The 18,852-nt window shown below is 35.9% G+C and overlaps 1 protein-coding gene across 1 annotated transcript in view; it reads right to left on the bottom strand.

Moving 5' to 3' along the window:
• Cand1 (Cullin-associated and neddylation-dissociated 1) overlaps window positions 1-18,852 on the bottom strand; it is a 42,460-nt gene that overhangs the window by 20,871 nt on the left and 2,737 nt on the right. Inside the window, exons 4-13 of the mRNA XM_089650645.1 lie at window positions 14,864-14,998; window positions 9,349-9,506; window positions 7,906-8,068; window positions 6,498-6,789; window positions 5,699-5,841; window positions 4,879-5,039; window positions 3,895-4,100; window positions 3,083-3,243; window positions 1,729-1,857; window positions 1,513-1,644 (exon numbers count right to left, since the gene is read on the bottom strand). Coding sequence (XP_089506771.1) covers window positions 1,513-1,644; window positions 1,729-1,857; window positions 3,083-3,243; window positions 3,895-4,100; window positions 4,879-5,039; window positions 5,699-5,841; window positions 6,498-6,789; window positions 7,906-8,068; window positions 9,349-9,506; window positions 14,864-14,998 — 1,680 coding nt within the window. The remainder of the gene's footprint in view (window positions 1-1,512; window positions 1,645-1,728; window positions 1,858-3,082; window positions 3,244-3,894; window positions 4,101-4,878; window positions 5,040-5,698; window positions 5,842-6,497; window positions 6,790-7,905; window positions 8,069-9,348; window positions 9,507-14,863; window positions 14,999-18,852) is intronic.

Genomic DNA, 18,852 nt, shown 5'->3' with positions numbered 1-18,852 from the left:
ATCCAATTCTTAAAAATCCTCTTAAAATTCTCCAAAAATTGTCAACACAGATGTGGATGTCGTAGACCAGAGGTTCCCAAACTTTTTTGCCCCATAGACCACTTGCCAAATTTTTTTTTTTCCGTAGACCCCCTGCCTGCTAAATATTGAATTTTCCTAAAACTATCAACGTACCATGTGATAATCATTTATTTTTTTAGTAAGAATATTTCCCTTCCCCTGCCTGCCCAACAACCGGGTGGCGGTATAGTTGCACTGTCTTTACATTGTGCAGACAGGGGCACCCTTGTGAGGTATTACACCAAATGAAAATGAAGCAGGATAAGCAACAGGAATTTCTTTCTGTAGCTAGCCCCACAGAACTGCCCCTTAAGTTCTTTTTCAGTGCTTATTCCGGTCAGTTCTTCCTGTCACATGATATCCGATTCTTCAACGTTGCATTTCCATAGTCAAAATGTCCTCAAACTTAGTATTGAAGTCTGTGTAAAGTACATTTAAATGTTGAACGTCATTATTACCCTGGACGTTTTTCAAAAACAAGTTGGGGAACTAGGAAAATTCGCGGCTTCCGATGTGCAATGTTTTGCTTGAATATATTAATTCTAACGAGAAAAGGAACGTAGACTCTATTTATATACCTCAATTAACAACTTTACGAAATACAAAAATACAAATATCAAATAAGTAATTTCAAAATCTATTATATTTGTGTTAGGTAAATTGTGTCATTTACGGAACTCTTAAATGTTGACTTGAGATAAATGGGGGTCCGGTCGTATGAACCCCCATTTGAATCTCGTGGACCCCCAAATTTTTTTCTCGCTGACATAGACCCCCAGCAAGCCTATATCGACCCCTGGGGGTCGATATAGACCACTTTGGGAACCTCTGTCGTAGACCATAGATATATTACTAAAGTAGACTGGTCATGATGAATAAGCAGATTAAGTTGTACCAACCAAACAGCGTGTTAAATAGATGTTGTTTTATATTCAGAACCAGAGTTTGTTGATCTATCTATAATGATGGCACTTTTAAAAAAAAAAAAATGTGATTCCAATATATGGCGCTGTTTTCGAAATAAAGCAGGTTTTTCGAACAGATGGCGCTGTTTTTAGAAGAATGTTTTCCCCTGTAACAGTTGACATATATGTACATATAATATAGGTATATAAAGACACACATGTATTCAAATGCAACATTATGTCAAAATTTCGAAGCAATCGGTGAAGAACTTTTGGAGATTTAAGATTTTGAACAAACAAACATTAACATTTTTATTTATATAGATAGATGAATATATTTTAAGCCATAATATTTTTCCCCAGAGTTTCTTATTGTTACATTTTTTTGAATATCCAAACATTTTTTTCTAGAACTGTATCAATTATCGACCAAAATGTCTACTATGTCAGAGGGCTAAAATAGATGAAATTATTTTTTACTTTATTCAGATGAAACATGCTATGACGTCAACTGATCAATTGGTTTTATTAATTACGCAAAGTTTACCTTATTGAGGAGTTCCGGGTTAAGGGCACTGCTGTAATTCTTCACCAATGTATCCAGCAGGGTGAGAGTGGATAGCTTCAGGGCTCGCTGGTTCTTACGCAGGAAGGAGCCAAGAATCGGAACTGCATCAGCCTAAACAATAAATAATGTCAAATAAAAGATGGATTAAAAATAGACCAAGTTTTATGCCCTTATACAAAATAAGTGAGTTCTTACCATGATGGGTCTCAGGTCAATCCTCAGGGGAGAGGCAGCCACTTTGGTCAGGGCTTTGACGGTGGTTAGCCGTGTTATCTCATTGCGTAACCTCTCCAGGAATATTGGAAGACACACGGGGAGTTCCGCCTAAAATACCAACAAATAATCAATGTTAACACAATCCTCCAAAGTCTCTCTATAGTGTGTTATAATTTAAAGAATGTCTGTGACAGTGTGGTTTGTTTTTCATACAAATCTACAGTTTTATTCTGAGATTGATGAAATTTTGCGTACTTGACGTTTCAAAATAAGAGGAAAATTACCGTCAACATCTGATTTAGATAAAAATTCTGTGTACAGTACGGGTAAAGCCGGGGACTTTTTTTTTTTTTTTTTTCTTTTTTTTTTATATTAACTCCACACAGGAGGCCCTGAAGAAAATAATTTCCCTCAGGGCCTATGTCATCTCTGGGGATGCTGTGTGGAGGGTCTTTTTGTGGAGAGGAAGGAGTGAACATGGGTCTTGAAGAGTCCCATGTTGTAGGAGGGAGGAAACACAGAGGCCGGCAGTTCGTTCCACAGCCGAGCTGTTGAACTTAAGAATGAATCGTAGAAGCGACCCGTTCTCATGTGACAAATGTCAACTGTGTACAAATGTTGGGCGCGCGTTTGGCGTGTATCCCGATTACGCACCGGTGCCGAAGGGATCAATGACGCTAGTTCCTCAGAGCATCTTCCATTGTAATATAGATAGAACAAGGACAGCATGCCTACCTGACGCCTGTGCTCTAAAGATTGCAGTCCGTCTGTTAAGATTGGGGAATCTATCAAACGGACCGCCCGTTTTTGCACAGAGTCAAGGGTTTTTTTCAGGTATTTAGGGGCTCCGGACCAAAGATAGCTGCCAAATTCGACAGTAGGGCGCACTTGCGATTTGTACAGGGTCAGCAGTTGTGTACTATTAAAGTATCTGCGGGCCCTGTACAGTACGCCCAGCTTCTGAGAGGCCAACTTTACTCTGGCTTTGATGGAGCTCCCGTACCTGAGCTGGTCACTTATAGTTATACCAAGCATATCAATGGAAGGCCTGTTCGGAAGTTTGTTTCCGTTGAAGGAGACTAGATTATCATTTGGATCCCTTTTAGACGTAATCAGCTAGTAACATATAAAACAAACTGAACATAAAAGATAACTGGGTTAGAAAATTCAATAATATTAAAGATCTCTTGGAAGGGTATCATAAAAAACAAATATAAAGTTTGCTGGAGTAGAAAAATCAGTAAAATGAAATATCTCTTGAAGGAGAAAATACTAATAAAAAAAAACTAGAAACTTCAGTGGACAAATGAACATAGATAGTATATTTGGTTACCTGTAGCTGGTCTCCGAGGTGGCTCAGCAGCTGCCCCATTGTGGCGATGGCTCTCTCCTTCACCTCCTGGTCGATGTCGGCCGCCCGCAGTCGCACCAGTGTGCATTCGTACATGGGTGCCGTGAACGCCGCAAGATCTGCGCTTAGCTCCACTGGCTCATCTGCAAATAATATCAAGATGTTCAAAATTATTACAAATACGAGTGCCATCCAATAATGAACTAAATTTTTAAAAATTCAATCAATGTTAAACTTATTGTAAAATTGGATATGAGCGCATCGGCAGAATGTTGCCTGCTTATTAAATAATGATAATAATAATGAACCCTGGTGTAATGACTGGTAAAAAAGTCAGCGGGAGCAAGCTAGACGGCGGAATAGTAACTGAGTGTGTACGAGTAAGATAACACAACCTTTCGGCGTACAAAACTTGGCACTCGAGTCTAGGCACACGGCGAACTACTGAATTTGACGTGAATGACTGCTGGATTATAGTATTCGTCGGAAAATCAACCGGCAGATTACCAAGAGAGTACCATATACAGTTATTTTATAGCAACAAACTAAGATCACTGGATACCACTCAGTGAAAAAAAATAGAAGTACCTCAGTCGCTGTTGCACAACACAATCTTATATAGCTAGACCGCAAGCAAAAGAAGGGGCACAGACGCAAGTTTCTTGCTATGTGCTGAAAGTGCAAGATTTATTAGTAGTTCGCCAGCATTCGTTTGTGGCTTGAGTCCAGCGACACACTTCATTCCAGACAAAACCAGGGAACGGTTTGTTGTTTTGGGTGAAACTATAACTCACTGAGAGGGCGGATGACCTTGACCAGCGCCTGCATGACCCTGAGTGCTTCGGCTGTGATCTTGTAGAAGGGATCCCTGACACAGGCCAGCAGCGCGGGGAGCAGAGTGGTAGCATGGGGACGTAGGGCGGGGCCGCAGGGCCCCCCCAATACCCACTGAACAAACACCAGTGTGTCTATCTTCATGTTGGATGAGGAGTTCTTGTCACTGAAACAGACGGATTTTTATTACTTAATTACTTACTTACTTTGTAAATTAGAAGGCTAGGATGAGACTGGTAAAGTGAGAACAAGGCAGTAGTAGCAAATCAAGGTAGACTGCTTAGATTATAATATTGACTAGAAATATTATCATTCAAAGTCACCCTGGGGCACGATTCAATACATTAGTAGTTGTTGTAGAAACATAGTTAAAAATATTGTAACGCCTTTTTATAATTGTGGCAAAGTACGTATATTTTGACCAACCTGGCTATATACGGTGTCCAAGCGGGAAACTGATGAATCTACAGGACATTTGGAGTCGATTTTATGGAATTATTTTTTTTGATTTGAAATTTCGATTTCGAGTAAATCAAGGCCAAAGTTGGAATTTTTCAGGATAAATTGCTAGGGGGTTAACATCAGGTGTTCAATGTCTTAAAATGCATCGAAGTATATTCGGCTCCAGAAGTTTTTTTAACCCTTTAGTTGTGGAAAAAATTGAACAAAAATTTCCCGCTTGTACTACGAGTTTCCGGACACCGTGTATATGATACCAATAACCGGATAAAACAGAACAGTGACAAATCAGAACACGATAAAAATTCGATAGGTAGGGCTACTGTTTTTTTTCTTCAATGTTCTGAATTGTCACGGAACCGTGATTACTGCACAAGTAACTATTATAAAGTAGTAGACTCTTTATTTTCCTGTTGAGAAACCACCTTTCTGTGGATAGGTGGTTTCACCTCACTCAGTTCAGGCTTCCAAGTGGTGCAGTATACCTGAGCGAGTAGTGCAGCGCCGGCACTAGGCGGGGGACGTGGGGGGCGAGGGCGGCGGGACGGGCTGCCAGCAGCTCGCGCAGCAGCAGCAGGGCCTCCTGGCGCGCGCGCACAGACCTGCCGCGCAGTACGGGCAGCAAACCTCTCACTACGCTACCCACCTGCAACCAAACAAACACTCATTGTAACTGTAAATAATAACTCTACTAGGTGAACATCAAGATCTCCGATTCAATCAAGGGCCTCAGGTGGTGCCCAGTGGACTTAGGTTAGGTGTTCTAGATTCTATCACGTTTGATAACCATCAAATCGACACTCTCATTAATTTTTGACATTTCAATGAATTCCGTTAAATGCCAATTCTCAAGAAAGACAAATATTCCCAGGTTACAAATAGCCTGACAATTTTTAAAAACTTCATTACTCTCATCATTATGTTGCTTGTGCAATGATGGAAGATTAGAAAAATAAACTTCCGATGTAAGGGAACCTTAAATGTGGGACAAATTGGGCCTCTCTTCAAGGGACCGATAAAACAGAAGTGGGTTTAAATTTCAACGTTCATTTGCGAGTTCTGTGAATGTCCTATTTAAGTTCTGTTATTTTGTCATTATAGGCCAGTTATCTGACAGAACTGAAATAATAACAGAACTTGAAAAGAACTTTCACAGAACTTGAAAATTGACTTTGAAATTTGAAGAAGATCAGAAAAATAAACTTCCGATGTAGGAGATCCTTAAATGTGGGACAGATTGGGCCTCTCTTCAAGGGACCGAAAAAACAGAAGTGGGTTTCACTGTACATGCAATGAATTGTTTACCTGATCCTGGAGCAGGGCGAGGGGGGAGTCGGGTGCCAGAGGGGGCTCGGGGGCTGAGGGGGAACCTCCGCTGGAGGGGCGGGTGGCCCTCAGGAGAGCGATGTACGCAGAGAATATGTCGCACTTCACATTCTCTTCACGCTCTGCAAATACAAAATCAATATTATAAATATTGCTCGTTCAATAGTTACTCTTTTGGTCACCTTGGTAATTTATTTATTCTACTTAAATGCCCAAAGGGCTTTTACAGACAATGCAGTACCTACATATTTTTTGTAAAATTATAAAGAAAATAAATAGTTTACATAAAATATAATATAATGTTTTTGATTCTCTTCTGTCTGCCAGCACAAACAAGTTATGTACAAGAGGGTATGTAGTGAGTTTTTACAACAATTAGAAAAGTTATTATCAATTTTTTCTTTGACATAAGATTTATTAAAAAATTTCCAAGCCTTGACAAATATTTTTCAAATGATCAATGCTGTTTCATAGAATTATTTCAAAGTTTTCACAGGCAAACATACAAATCGTAGTGTTCTCTCTTTCTAACACTTTTTAAATCCTATATCTCACCATGGTACAAAATGAAATAGCATGCCTTTTATGAGTTCATGTCAGACTAGGAGAAATGTCTCTCAAAAATTGCTCTAGAGGTTGAGAAAAGTACGCTTGGATGATTTGGACATGTAGAATGGATGCCGTAGTAAATATGACGGGGAAGTGAATGGTAGGTTAGGGACGCACGAGTATGTGGCAATCTATCAGCGGAGAAATGATGCGATGGTTAGTTAGTAACCTTTAAATCTGGCGATCAGCGCCGGCGACACGGTCTTGTAGAAGTCGGCCAGCAGCTCGTGTCGGGTGGCGATGACGGACTCGAGGCACTTGGCAGCCGCGCGGCGCACCTTCCAGGACATGTCGTCATCGTCCGAGTACTCCTCGCTGTCGGGCCCCTCCTCACCCTCCGCCCCGGCCTCTTCCTCCTCCACCAGCATGTCCGCCTCCTCCTCGGCACCTCCCTCCGACCCCTCCCCCTCGTAATTGTAGTTGGGGTCGTACACCATCATCTTCAGACACAGCTGGGTTATCTGCAATATACAAATAATATGTATTTTACTTCATACAATCTACATACATCATTTTATAATACGATAGAAAAGCATACATGTGTTGCAGATTTTTGCCCAACTTATGCATTTGATTCACTTAACCCTTGGAATGCCAAGCTCAGACATACTATTTCACAGATATGATAAATATGTTTGCAAGTGACGAAACGACAAGCTAGAATAATATTATGATACATTATTTTCTTGACAAGCGAATAAAATACATTTTATTATGCTAAGTGCGTTTGTAAAGGTTACAAATAAACTATAAAATCGAGGAAAGTGTGCTGAGCTCAGACGTCTCCAACATATTTGATACCCCTGATTTATTATATGTAATCTCTTTTCATACTCCAAGCAGGTCGGTTACAAAACAGTACCTACCATATTATTGTAGCAATTCTATATCAACGTCCCAATATCACACTCCTATGCGACGGATTCAACAGCTAGGAAACAAATACTACGATGTTGATACATCAGTACATCAATTTCAATATATAAGCATACCCTATTGAAGTTTTTTTCATCAAGTAGTGGAATATTTTAATAAAGGTATTTAATTTGACTAACACTAATAATTTTGTCAACTGAAACAGAAAAAAATATTTTGGATTTTTTATATTTTGTGCCTACATGCTGTGTGGATCAAGTTCAGTGATATTTTGACTTTATATTTATTTTTCTGCAATTGTTTTAAATAGTCATTCCTGCACTATTTTCGTGTATAATTTCGTAAATATTTTTTATATACATATATGTATGTAAAAGCCTTAATAGGCGTGAAATAAATAAATATTCTACCATTCACTTCCATGTCACATACTCTCTTTACACTTCTTTCTTCGTTCATTTGTTCTAAATGCCCTAACCATCTCATCTTTCTTAAACATATTCATAAAGCCTACATCAACCTTGCATTCTTTCCAAATATTCACATTTGTAAAACAGTAATAAATGGTTTCAACACACATACTTTCACACTTCCTCCGCCAATTCCGTACTTCACTATATTATATCAGAGATGGTATTAGGACTACATTGATTTCACAGCATTTGGATAAGTGAGTGACGAGTAACGAGGCAGCTACTAACAGTGGGGATGTGCTCGGTGACCTCCTTGGGACACTTGAGAACAAAGGCCTCCAGGGCCTGCAGCGCGTGTTCCTGCAGCTCCTCGTCTGGCTCCGCCGAGTGCCCCAGAACCAGGGGCGCCACCCGCCACAGTTGGCACCCAAACCTGTGCCCTGCTTGACGGCTGGACACAAATAACTTTTATTAGTAACTTATAATAGCTTTTCTCATACATGTCATTTATAGAGCGAGTTCAGAGAAAACCTAGTAAAAAGGAGATTTAACAATTATAGTCACAGATGTTTACAGTATTGCAGTGTTTATGTTTATAGCGAACATAGCACGCTATTTACTAACCAAGTCCTTAAGTCAAAAATTTATCTTGGTAATCTCGCTGAAAGGGACAGCACATCTTGCTGTCGGAATCATGTGTTGAGCCTACGATTTGATATGGATTTCTAATTTAAAGTTGCATAACAGATTTTATAGGCGGCATATGATACATCATACTGTGAGGGTCATTAATTAGAGAGTGCGTAACCAATCTGATATCTATGTTCCCAGTGCTCCGTAGAAAGGGATGTCATCTAAGGCGGGAGTGAGAAGGTATTGGAAAGCGCGTTACAAAAGTCAGAAATTGAATTGTGAAGTGTCCAACTGAAGGTAACTTAGGACGGGTTGTTTAGTAGAATTTTAACAATTCATCAAATTTCAATGTTAATTTTCAAGTTCTTCGAAAGTCTTATTGAAGTTCGGTTATCATATCATTACGGGCCAGTTGCTTCACAGAACTGAAATAATAATAGAACTTTCACAGAACTTGAAAATTACCTTTGAAATTTGATGAATTGTTCAAATTCTGTGAAACAACCCGTACTTCGCATGGATTGTTTAATAGAATTTGAACAATTCATCAAATTTCAACGTTCATTTGCGAGTTCTGTGAATGTCCTATTCAAGTTCTGTTATTATATCATTATAGGCCAGTTATCTGACAGAACTGAAATAACAACAGAACTTGAAAAGAACTTTCACAGAACTTGAAAATTGACTTTGAAATTTGAAGAATTATTCAAATTATCTGAAACAATCCATCTTTAGCTTTTGCTAATTTTTTTTTTAATAGAAAAGACAGAAGTTGTAGGAAGAATACATAAATACTGTAAATTGGCACCACATATTATTTAGCAGATATTATGTAGCTGCAAATCCATCAATGGCGCTTGCCAATTTACAGTTTCAAGACATTCTTTTACGACGGTAAAAGTTGTACATTGGTAGTAATAAAATCTGATGTACCTATGGGAATGATCCTAAAATGATAATTTCAGGGGGATTATGTACCTCTTGGAAAAAAATGCCAAATGTAACTTAAGCGGAGATGGATTGGATAAGGTAAATGAGACTTCTTAGTGAAAAGGTTGTCATGCGATAGAGGGCTCGGCGTTGTGTTGGTTGTCTCACCATATAGAAGCGATACATTGTATGTGAGTGCGGCGAACGGAGGCCGTGGAGTTGGGGCCCAGGCCGTCCAGAAGGTGGTCCACCAGCTTGTTGTAGAGCGGGGCGGAGCAGGTCATCACCAGGTGCGATAGCGCCACGATGGTTCTCTTGCGCACTGCCTAAACACAACAATACATAAAGTTAGTCTTAATATTCTTTTAGAAAGGATGTGCATTCCAAAGAAAATTATAAAAGTACAGTAATCGCTTAGTAATTTCAGACACCATTATTTTTACTTGATGAAAGCACAAAATCAAACTCTAAATTCGCCGATATTCGTAAATAAAATTTAATAGGCCACCGAGTGCCTAGACTCAAGCTTTGTACAGCAACAAGTTGAGTTCTCTTACTCTAAACATTCAGTTACAATTCTGCCCTCTTGCTTAGCTTGCCCTCGCTGACCATTTTACCAAGGTTCATTGTTGTTGTTTTAGGACATTTCGGTTTTCGGTTAGACCTCTGTGTATTCATTTCGTTCCGCTACGTTTATTGTTGGAATATGTTTAAAAAATGGAGTCTTCTCGCAAGCGTTTTACATGATTTTCACATCTAGCAAACACTTTGTGGATATACATAATTATTATGTTAACATGATTCCTGACTTTTTTTACCAAAAAATGGAAATTTACGAAAGATTGATAGATGGTTTTTACAAAATATCTGTTTTCATTTATTTTTATTAATTATGCACCATAATTAACCGCTAATTTTCCCTTTCCTAAGTGCCTAAATTGGGCACTTGCCCGGTTTTTTTAATTTTTTTTTATTTTATTTTTTTATTTTATTTTGTTACTTTTTTAAATAATTAGGTACATTTTTGTATGGCACATGAAATAAAATATATATATAAAATTAAAACAGATCATTGAAGTCCTCCTCACTAGGAGATCCTGTGCTGAGGGGGACTATATCGCACCTCCGGTGCTAAACTGTCACTTATGCAAGTTTTGTCAAAATTGATCTGAGTATGAGAAAAAATAACTAATGTACCTCTTTACTTAGTGTGTAATCGTCGCTTGTGTAGTGCGTATAATTTCCGCGTGAGGGCAGTTATGTCGTTATGGTTTTGGTGCAAATCTAACCTCCACTGGGAGAAAGAACGTTTCATTGGTTAGTTGCGCGCGGCACCCCGCACGAATAGCTGTCTCCTGGAGCTACAACGCCACTAAGGTAATTGTGACAATTCAGTTTTATGATTTTGGAGCAATAACAACACTTAGGTTTGTTGTGACATTTGTTTCTTGGAATAATAAAGATACTTGTGTACGTAGTGACATTGTTTCCCCAATCCTTATGTTTTATGGTTTAAAGTTTTCGTTCGTTTAACAATTGTGACAATGTGCCTCCAGAATAGTAAGGTTTAATGATTTTATTTTGTATAAAAAATGACATTATACAAGTAATGACGTTATTGCTTTAAAATGCTTTTCATTTTGCATACAAATATTATTTGAATGGGGTGTGCGATTCCTTTTTGAATATCAATTTAGTAATTGTTTAGTGGTAATTATAATTTCAGCAGGCCACTTTAACGTAATATCAATATTTTGGTCGGTCAATGGTTTGTTTTGTTTTTATAACCTTTTTTTAGGTTTGTAATCATTATGTTGGTATTTTGTTTCTTTTCAGACCTTCAATGAATCAACGCAGCAAAACACTTGTGCAACTTGCACAACTTGGCAACTTGGTTGAAGTGCAAGCTTTAGCCAACAATGCTACAAGGATCGAGCAACATGTGCAACATTCAGAACAAAAAAATACAGTGTCTCATCATACAATCTCCGAGAATAAAGCAGCACCAGCCAACCCAGATGAACCAACAACTACTACTCCAGAGCAGGATTATACTACTTTAGGGAATCCCAGTAACTCTTCATCTATTTTAGCTGACACTAATGAATCGAATGAACGAGGTGTCTTCTCAACAGGCAATTTTTCCGGCACCGATTCCAATTATGAATACATTCCTGGCCCCCGTTCGAGGTCGTCTTCATCCAGTAGCTCCAGTAGCAGTTCCAGTAGTTCCAGTGGCAGCTCAAGAAGCAGTTCCAGTGATTCTCCTGCTGAAAATAATAATTCTAACAACGAGAGCCTTGTTTACGAGCATAACCAACCTGCGCAACCTATAACTAAATCAAGAGGCAAAAAGCGAACTCGTAATCCAACAACCTGGAAAAAGAATGTTGCTAAGCGATTGAAAAATTCTGGTCAAGCTTATATCTCAGCGAAATCTAAAAAAGTAAATCAAGGTAAAACAATGGGACCTACATGTACATCTAAATGTCGGTTGTCTTGTGTTTCAAAATTTACTGAACAAAAGAGGACGGAACTATTTGAATCTTACTGGAAGTTGACAAGTATAGAAAGGCAACGGGATTTTTTGAATGCTTGTACAAGAAGACTAAAATGTACTTACCGCCGCATAAAAACCAACAAAATATACGACAGAAAAGAAAACACTGCATATTACTTAGTTAATGAAAATAAAGAAATTCGCGTCTGTAAAACTTTTCTGATCAACACTTTGGGCATCACACAACGGATTATACGGACTGTTATCGATGGCAAGGCACGGAATGATGGTTTTGTTCCACCTGATCTACGAGGAAAACACGGAAAACAGTGCAAATTGCAACCTGAAGTCATACAAGCCGTAAAGGATCACATCGAATCAATCCCAAATATCGATAGTCACTATCTTAGGGCTAGTACTAGCAGAGTATTCATTGATGGGGGTTTGACAGTCGCAGAGTTGCACAGAAATTATTCTGAAATTCAGAAACAAAAAAACAAGCCTATTGTAAACTACGACGCCTACTCACGGATTTTCAATCAAGATTTTAATATTGGATTTTTCAAACCCAAAAAAGATCGCTGCGACGAGTGCGAAGCATACGAAAATGCTTCTGAAGAAGAAAAGAATAAATTACATGACAGGTTCAAGTTACATCAGGAAGAAAAAAATTTAAGTAGACTTGAAAAAGACAGGGATATGAAAAAGTGTCATGAACCTGACACCAACACAATTGTTTTCATCTATGACTTACAAGCAGTGTTACCCTGTCCGGTTGGCAAATCAAGCTCTTTTTACTACAAATCGAGACTAAATTGTTATAATTTAACAATTTCTAATGCAAAAAAGAAAGAAACAACCTGTTATTTTTGGCACGAAGGCTTAGGCAATAGAGGAGCCATAGAAATAGGATCGTGTGTGTATAAATACCTGGAACAGATTGCACTTGAAAGTCATGGCTGCGATATAATTATTTACTCGGACAATTGCTGTGGCCAACAAAAGAACAGGTTTGTGTTTGCGATGTACTATTATGCAGTCAGTAAGTTTGACATTAATTCCATTCAACATAACTTTTTGATTCGAGGTCATACGCAAAACGAAGGCGACGTAGCGCATTCGGTTATTGAAAAAGCTGTAACAAGAGCAAAAAATGCTGGATCTATTTATGTACCCGACCAATACATATCACTGATTCGTGGGGCGAAGAAGACTGGTAAACCATTTGTGGTAAAAGAAATGAATTACGATGATTTCTTTGATTTGAAGTCACTTGAGGAAAACATGAAGTTCAATATAGCAAAAAATTTAAACGGAGATGTAATCAAAACTGGTGATATTAAATGCATTAAATTCACAAAGAATTGTGAAAATTACCAATATCGAACAACTTACAAAACTGAAAACTGGGAGGAAGCAAAAGCTATAATTCAACCAAGAGGAAAAAATTTACGCGGAAGTAGAGGCAACGCCCAAAGAATAGATGAAATTCCCTTCAAGCAAGCATACACTTCAAAAATACCAATTACAGAACGCAAAAAGCGTGATTTATTGCAATTAGTGGAGGCAAATATCATACCAAGATACTATGAAAATTTCTACAATGATCTCATTTAATTTTTTGTACTTCTAACATTCTATAAAGTCACATTTCCACTTGAAGGGAAAACAAGTTTATTGAAACCGCGGCGTTAAAGACTCCCTGATTTTCCTGGGAAAGTGACAATAAATTTAAGGTTTTTGATTTTTTAAGAGTACCCAATTAGTACAAAATTAATGCTTATTAAAATAATAATAATAAGTAAAAGAAATTGTATTTGTTTGATACTGTTGTTAATTGCGTAATTATAGTATTTAAATAGGTACCATACGTGACCAACGACTGATTTAATATGAAACGTCGCTGAAAACCGTTCGTAAAATGGTAAGAAGACTGAGATTAAAAAGTCTGATTAATAGTAAAGTTCTATATGTAGAGTTAAGAAATTTTGTTATACTGCGTTGATATTTTAATTAATAAAACTTTAGAAAAGTATGATATCGTGTTTTGATTGTTATGACATAATTGCCTGGTAAATTGTTTTCTAGTGCCATAACGTCACTTCTGGGAGGGTTGTAAACTTAAAATGTTCATATTTTTTTATTACAAAGTTGTGAGACGTTTGCTTTTACTTTGATGTGAAGTTTAAAGTTGTAGTTTAAATAATTACCAGTTCATTTTTTAGACAAGAAGAACTATACATTATAATAGGATGTCGAATTTTCAAACGCTTCTCCTGAAAAATTACATTATTTGCATAAGTGACAGTTTAGCACCGGAGGTGCGATATATGTTAGTATACGTTTTCAGCAACTAAGATGATGTTTTAAATATATTAGCTAGTTCTTCTTACGATATTTCCTTAAGCCAAGATTTGATGTCCTTAATGTAGTTATTTTTCGTTTTCCTTTGTTTGATGTTGAGAGGGAGTTTATTATATAATTTAATTGCTTGTTTTAGGGTGGCGGTTTGCTGAGAGTACTGTAATGTATTCATTAGTTGAATGTACATATTCTGTAAAACGTTTCCTGTTTATTATACTTTATTGCTTGTTCATTTCTGGAAGTTAGTTTCTGTAATTAATGTTTTCTGTTTCTATCGTCTTGTGAAATGTTTTGACATATCATCTTTTTCCATGTTTTTGTGTTTTTTTTTTTTAATTTTTCATAATTTTATTGTTTGCTTGGTCTTTATGGTAAATTTTACTGTAGAGTTTGTTGTTCCCTTTCAAAAAATAATTGTTCGGGCACCTTACATGCATTCATAATTGACGCCAACGTCACACCTCCCCTTTATGATATCCCTTTTTCCCTTGAAAAAAAATGTGACTGTTAACTACTACGTTTCAAACCCCTCCATGCACAAGCCAAAAGTGCAATGCCGTGTTAAGAGCAAAGAGGCAAACCTGATTTCGCCATGAAGTTTTCATGAAGTGCATATTCAAATTCTAGAGAATCACCAAGGTATAGTATTATTTCACAGCTTTTTCCACTTTCTTCCGATCCCTGAATTCCCATCTTTCATCAATTTAGATCCCGAATCCAAATTAACTCCACTCCCAACCCAAGATTGAAATTTTCCCTAGAGCCATCGTAACAATAATTGTTACTAATCATATAATTGTTGTTATAAATGTTTGTTACTTGTCTGGGAGAGGCGAGCTGGGGCAGGAGGGCCGCCACCAGCACGGGGTGGAAGGTGATCATCTGGTTGCCGAACCTGCTCAGCAAGTCCGCCAGGATGTCCAACGCCTCCAGCTGCACCGAAACATCTTCTTGCTGCAAAAATTCAACCGACCAACATAAAATACATGGAAAACATTAAACAAGTATTAGCCAAGATAGATGTAAATAAATTGTTTCCATGACCAAACAACACCGAAGAAAAATAATAAACAAATAACAAACTTAACCCTCCCCCATCGCAGGGGGTAATACACATCCCCCAAACGAGTTTTTTTGCAATATCTATGGTGTTTTTCACATCACATACTCTATGACCTTCTAACAGAATATGCCAGAGACCTGAGGGGTTAAGTGTGAAGATTTTAACAGAAATCTGCTATTTTTATATATTTATCGATAGGATTTTTTCTATATTGACTGTCCCAAATCAAAAGAGCATGACAAAGTGATAAATTGCTTTTTTCAGGGGAACAAAAAGAGTGAAAAATTTAAGGAAGTGTTGTCTCACAGAATTTGAACAATTTGTCAAATTTCAAAGTTGATTTTCAAGTTCTGTGAAGGTTCTATTCAAGTTCTGTCGTGATTTAAATTCAGTGAAGCAACTGGCCAATAATGATATAATAATAGAACCTTTACAGAACTTGCAAATCAACTTCGAAATTTGATGAATTGTTCAAATTCTGTGAAACAATCTATCCTAAATATCTTTTTTTTATGATGTATTCAATGTAAGTTTGAATAAAATACCAAAACTTTGATGACACTGCATAAATTGAAAATATTTTAAAGTATGATAAAGAATGGTTTGGTCATTGGATTATAGAGTTTTATCAATTGTATTATGATAATAAAATATTAAAAGGCAGTTGTTATAATATTGGGAGTCATAAATAGATAAATAAAACCGAAAACAATTCACGCTTATTTCGAAAATAACATAATTTGAGATAATGACATGACGAAGTTAATGTTGGCATCTTTCCAAAGTCGGGTTTTGCAAATATGAAGTGTGTACAACATGTTTATTTGAAAAACAACTACACTATTTACTTGCTAAAACAACATTCTTCCAGAGAGTGTTTACACAACCGCTCCGTCGCATTGGCAGACATTTAGTCCATTTAATGGCGATACATCTTTTGCTCTTAACTGTTTAATGATTTTTTTTTTAAAAAGACAAACATTCCCGGGTTACGAATAACCTGACAATATTTGAAAATCTTCTACTACCACTACAGTAAGCGGAAAATATTGCTTTTGTTGTGATGGAGGACTTAGCCAGCCTAGGAATTCTCAGACAAACGATACAAGGTGTCCGGAAACTCATAGTAAAAGCGGGAAACTAGTCAGACTACATCACAGTTGGATTTTGTGGTATGTATAACTTTTTTTCACTTGAGATTTCATTTTCAAGCAAATTTTTTTTTTTTTTTTTTTTCTTTAAATTATCTTCTCGTTAAACTACAATTAAGCAGGTTGTCAACAGGATCTACAAGTTGAATTAAAATGTGAATATGTATCCATAATATTATTACTAATTATAAATATACATATTTTTAATTTTATGTATTTCTTTATATGTTTATTTTTTTGCCATTTAATATGTTGTGTATGTAAAAAATACTAAATCAACATTTAACTCAATGGAACTTAATTGGTCTAGAACATATGAATGTTTATTGTTATATTTTTTACTGTACGACTGTTTGCTTCCTAAATAAAAATAAATAAATACATAATGTTGTTGCTACTTATTAAATATTCTGGCACACTAAGATTCTTTATGCTAATAAATTATTATTGATTGATAGTAATGATTAGTATAAACTATTTCTACTTATGAGCCATGTTTTCAGTATATATCTGAATCTATTTGGAAATTTACAATTTTGTATGTTACTTGGCAACATATTGAACATTTTGGGTACGTTATATTCTAGGTTTCGCTGTCCGTATGTATTGTTATATTTTGGAACAAGCATGCTTTCATTCATTGTGAACCTAGTGTTGTGTTCATGTTCCAATTTATTTTTATATTCAGAGTCAGATATATGTTGAATCAATATTTTGTCCCGTAGCAAGGTTTGCACAGGCAAGATATTTGAGTTTCGACACAATAATGAAATTTTACATCTCTGTGAAAATAATTTTTTGAAACTAGTAATTTAACCATGGCATTTTGAACAATTTTTTTTTTTTTAATATTGCCGGTAACCCGGTCGTTTATTAACATCGATGGGTTATTCACAAATCATGTGCGCTACCCGACTCATTAGACAATATCTGTTCTGAGCCGGGTAGCAGTATCATTACATATATTTTGTAGACAAATCAGGGTTTAATAAAAAATATAAAAGAATGCATAAAATAATCACGATATAAAGTATTACATACATATATAAAAATAATTGAACAATCTTTAGTGTGAGAGTTCTTATTGAGATGGAGTACCCCATAAAAACCATATAATTGTTGTTATATCATATGTATAAAGTAAAGTTGTGTTTAAAAATAAAAATAAGTAAGAAAAATACTTTAGCAATTGCATTTAAAACATTACAAACAGTATAATAGTCTGTGAATGTGTAAAAAATAAAATAAAATGAAATAATAACACTCTCAATTGCTTCACATAAATAATAAATACATTGCAAGGAAAGAAAAATGCAATAAAGAAAAAAGAAAAAAAAGAGAGAGAAAAATAGTATTCAATATATAGGAGACACATTAGAAACCATTTTCGGTGTAATAATTACATTTACTTAAAATTAATTAAATCGAGTCCAAAGTTGTAATTTTTTAGGTGAAACTTGAAAAAAAAAATCCCTAGGGGGTTAAAATCAGCTGATCAATGAGTCGAAGCATAGACCTATGTCCAAATATTTTTTTTAACCCTTTAGCGGCCGAAAAATGAAATAAGGAAGAAAAAAATCGAAATACTCAACAGAATTGTTTTTTTTGGGTTCACTATGTGATGTAGATTTGCTAGATTACCGCTTGTACTACAAGTTTCCGGACACAGTGTATATATAAATACATAATATTCAAATATATATATATATATAAATTATTAATTATATATATAAATTATTAATTATATATATAAATTATTAATTATATTACATATATAAATTATTAATTATACATATAAATTATTGATTATATATATAAATTATTAATTATATATTTAAATTATTAATTATACAGGGTGTATCGGCACGTACCTGACAAACTTTAACCAGCTATTCCTTAGCATATTTGGAGTAAAAAATCTTATGTGCACTTTGCTGTCCGGTGACGTTTTTTTTAATAAAAAATTTATTATTCATATTTTCACCACATGTCACCACTGTTTTATCCTTTGTCAAAGTTTGAAAACCCATCTGGCAAATATTTTATTCGAATTCCGTCGAATAATGCACGTGTGTACCTATATTGGCGCACTTCTACAATCACAACGAAATGGCACGGCACCATTCGTCTCATTTTTAACTATTATTATTTAGTGTGTGCGAAAGAGCGAAGACGCTTTTTGACATACTTGCTTATAACAGCTGTTGAACACGAAACGCAATGCCAATGACAGTGATGTAGTGTGGAATTTTTTTTTTTTTGTTTTTAATTGAAAAAAAATGCTACCGGACAGCAAAGTGCACATAACATTTTTTACTCCAAATGTGCTAAGGAATAGCTGGTTAAAGTTTGTCGGGTTAGTTCCGATACACCCTGTATATATAAATGATTAATTATATATATATATAAATTATTAATTATATATATAAATTCATAATCATTCAAATCTTTTTAATCATTTTACTGAGATGTATGAATTCACAACTCCGTAGTGAATACACTTTTGTTTTTATATGTATATGTTCCTTAATACATATTTAGCTTTCCGTAATCCACACTATTAATTTGAATTAACCTTAATTTAATCAAAAATC

This window comes from Hesperophylax consimilis, chromosome 3, assembly GCF_061612785.1.
Source record: "Hesperophylax consimilis isolate HC1 chromosome 3, BYU_Hcon_1.0, whole genome shotgun sequence".
NCBI lineage: Eukaryota > Metazoa > Arthropoda > Insecta > Trichoptera > Limnephilidae > Hesperophylax > Hesperophylax consimilis.
Note: the sequence above shows the minus strand (reverse complement) of the source record. Positions and strands in the feature narration are given on the sequence as shown.